At 43.4% G+C, this 1,623-nt stretch overlaps 1 protein-coding gene across 1 annotated transcript in view; it reads left to right on the forward strand.

Annotated features, from left to right (window-relative positions):
* Nucleotides 1–815: 815 nt before the first annotated feature.
* Nucleotides 816–1,623, forward strand: part of LOC140934909 (DELTA-alicitoxin-Pse2b-like) — a 1,897-nt gene continuing 1,089 nt past the window's right edge. Inside the window, exon 1 of the mRNA XM_073384470.1 lies at nucleotides 816–1,623. This exon is cut by the window's right edge and continues 1,089 nt beyond it. Coding sequence (XP_073240571.1) covers nucleotides 881–1,623 — 743 coding nt within the window. The 5' untranslated portion in view covers nucleotides 816–880.

Raw genomic sequence — 1,623 nt, forward strand, 5'->3', positions numbered from 1 at the left:
GTGTCCAAAAACTATAAAACATATTTCTTTCCTTTTTCTTCAACACCCTCAGCAGTATTCATTATGGTAAAGGCTAGGGAGGGGGGACAAAGAACGTGAATGAAACAAATAATTTAAGCCGAACAAAACAGGTTTAAGAATTTTTAACTAGCCAGAGGTAAAAAACGTGGCATATTCATGACAAGAGTGGTCGAGAATTGGTTTCGGGAGATGACCGTGAACAAATCCAGCTAGCAGTTAGGGGGGAAGTTGAACTCGAGGCCGCAGGCCTGATTGCGACTCCAACGCTCTAACCACCGTCGGCCACGTTGCTATCTAATACGGAGTTTACGCAACGACGGCGACGGCGACGGCTACGAAAGCGTCACTTAAAAAGTGAATTTGCGCTGCCTCAACGGCTTACTCGCGCTTGTTCCATCTCGTTTAATTCGTCAAATGTTGGCAAATTTTTTTGGAGCTGAATTTTAAAGGACTGCAACAAAGTTCAGGAAGAGAAAAACAAAGTTGTTGTCTTTTGTTCCCGTCCTCGACAAAACGTGAAATTAGGCAGTTTCACGTTGTATTCGTGCAACGACAGCAGAGAAATGTACAAAAAAGCGTGATGCACGTGCAAAGTTGTTGTTTTTCTTGTCTAAACCTGTTGCTTTTTTGCCGTTCTCGTTGCCGTCGTCATCGTCTTTGCGTAAACTCCCTAAATATCTCTACCCGCGGCATTATATCTACGTACCACTTCTTGCGAATTTTTTGTATACAATTACATTTATCACACTGCAATATATTCAAAAAGGGAACCAAAACAAACGAAACTAAAAAAATCTGACTTTTCTTTCGTCAGGTGCCATTTGCCACAGTAGAGTAACAGAGATACCCACCGGAAGCCATGACCGTCTGGTTGATACTGTCTATTGGTCTGACAGCCACGTTTATGGGAATCTTGGGAGATAGCGACACGCAAGAGCTTGGAAAAGGAGTTTATCTCAGGAAGATTAACTTACTCGGCAACTTTCAAGAAGAAGAGACCAAGGTCTTTGAGGATATACCTTCGACCTGCTTTATAAAGAAAGATCTGCATAGCACTGGCAGTTTCTTTGACTACTATGCGAGCACAAAGGCTTTCTACTCGAAAATGGCCATCAGAGCGGGCTTGGACGCTTCGTTGCAGTCTGGCTTTACACTGGGTGTTACACTGAACAGTGTTGCGCAAAAGGTACATTCAGAACAGTCCAAAGTAAGTGGAATGTCTTTAAACATCAGGGCGTTGACAAAAAAAATCTTTGTAAAGAAAGACTGTCTAGATGCAAAGGTTAATTTGTCCCATTACTTAATCATGGACCTGGAACAACTGCCAGAAAAAATTGAAAGGCCCTGGCACAAAAACTCCTGGAAATTTTACGATGTGTTCCTGAATAAATACGGTTCCCATGTTGTAACGTCCGTTAATCGAGGAGCGAGCATAAGACAGACGACTTTCGCAGAAAGTTCGAAGTCGTACAGTCAGAGGGATTTCCAGGTGAAAAGCTGTGTGTCATTCGCCGGTCCTACGGTCGCGCCGGTAAAGGTCGGCGTCGAGGCATGTGTAAATGTCAGCAAAGAAGAAATAGCAGCTGCCTCCCATATGAACAC

Source organism: Porites lutea, chromosome 4 (genome assembly GCF_958299795.1).
Source record: "Porites lutea chromosome 4, jaPorLute2.1, whole genome shotgun sequence".
NCBI lineage: Eukaryota > Metazoa > Cnidaria > Anthozoa > Scleractinia > Poritidae > Porites > Porites lutea.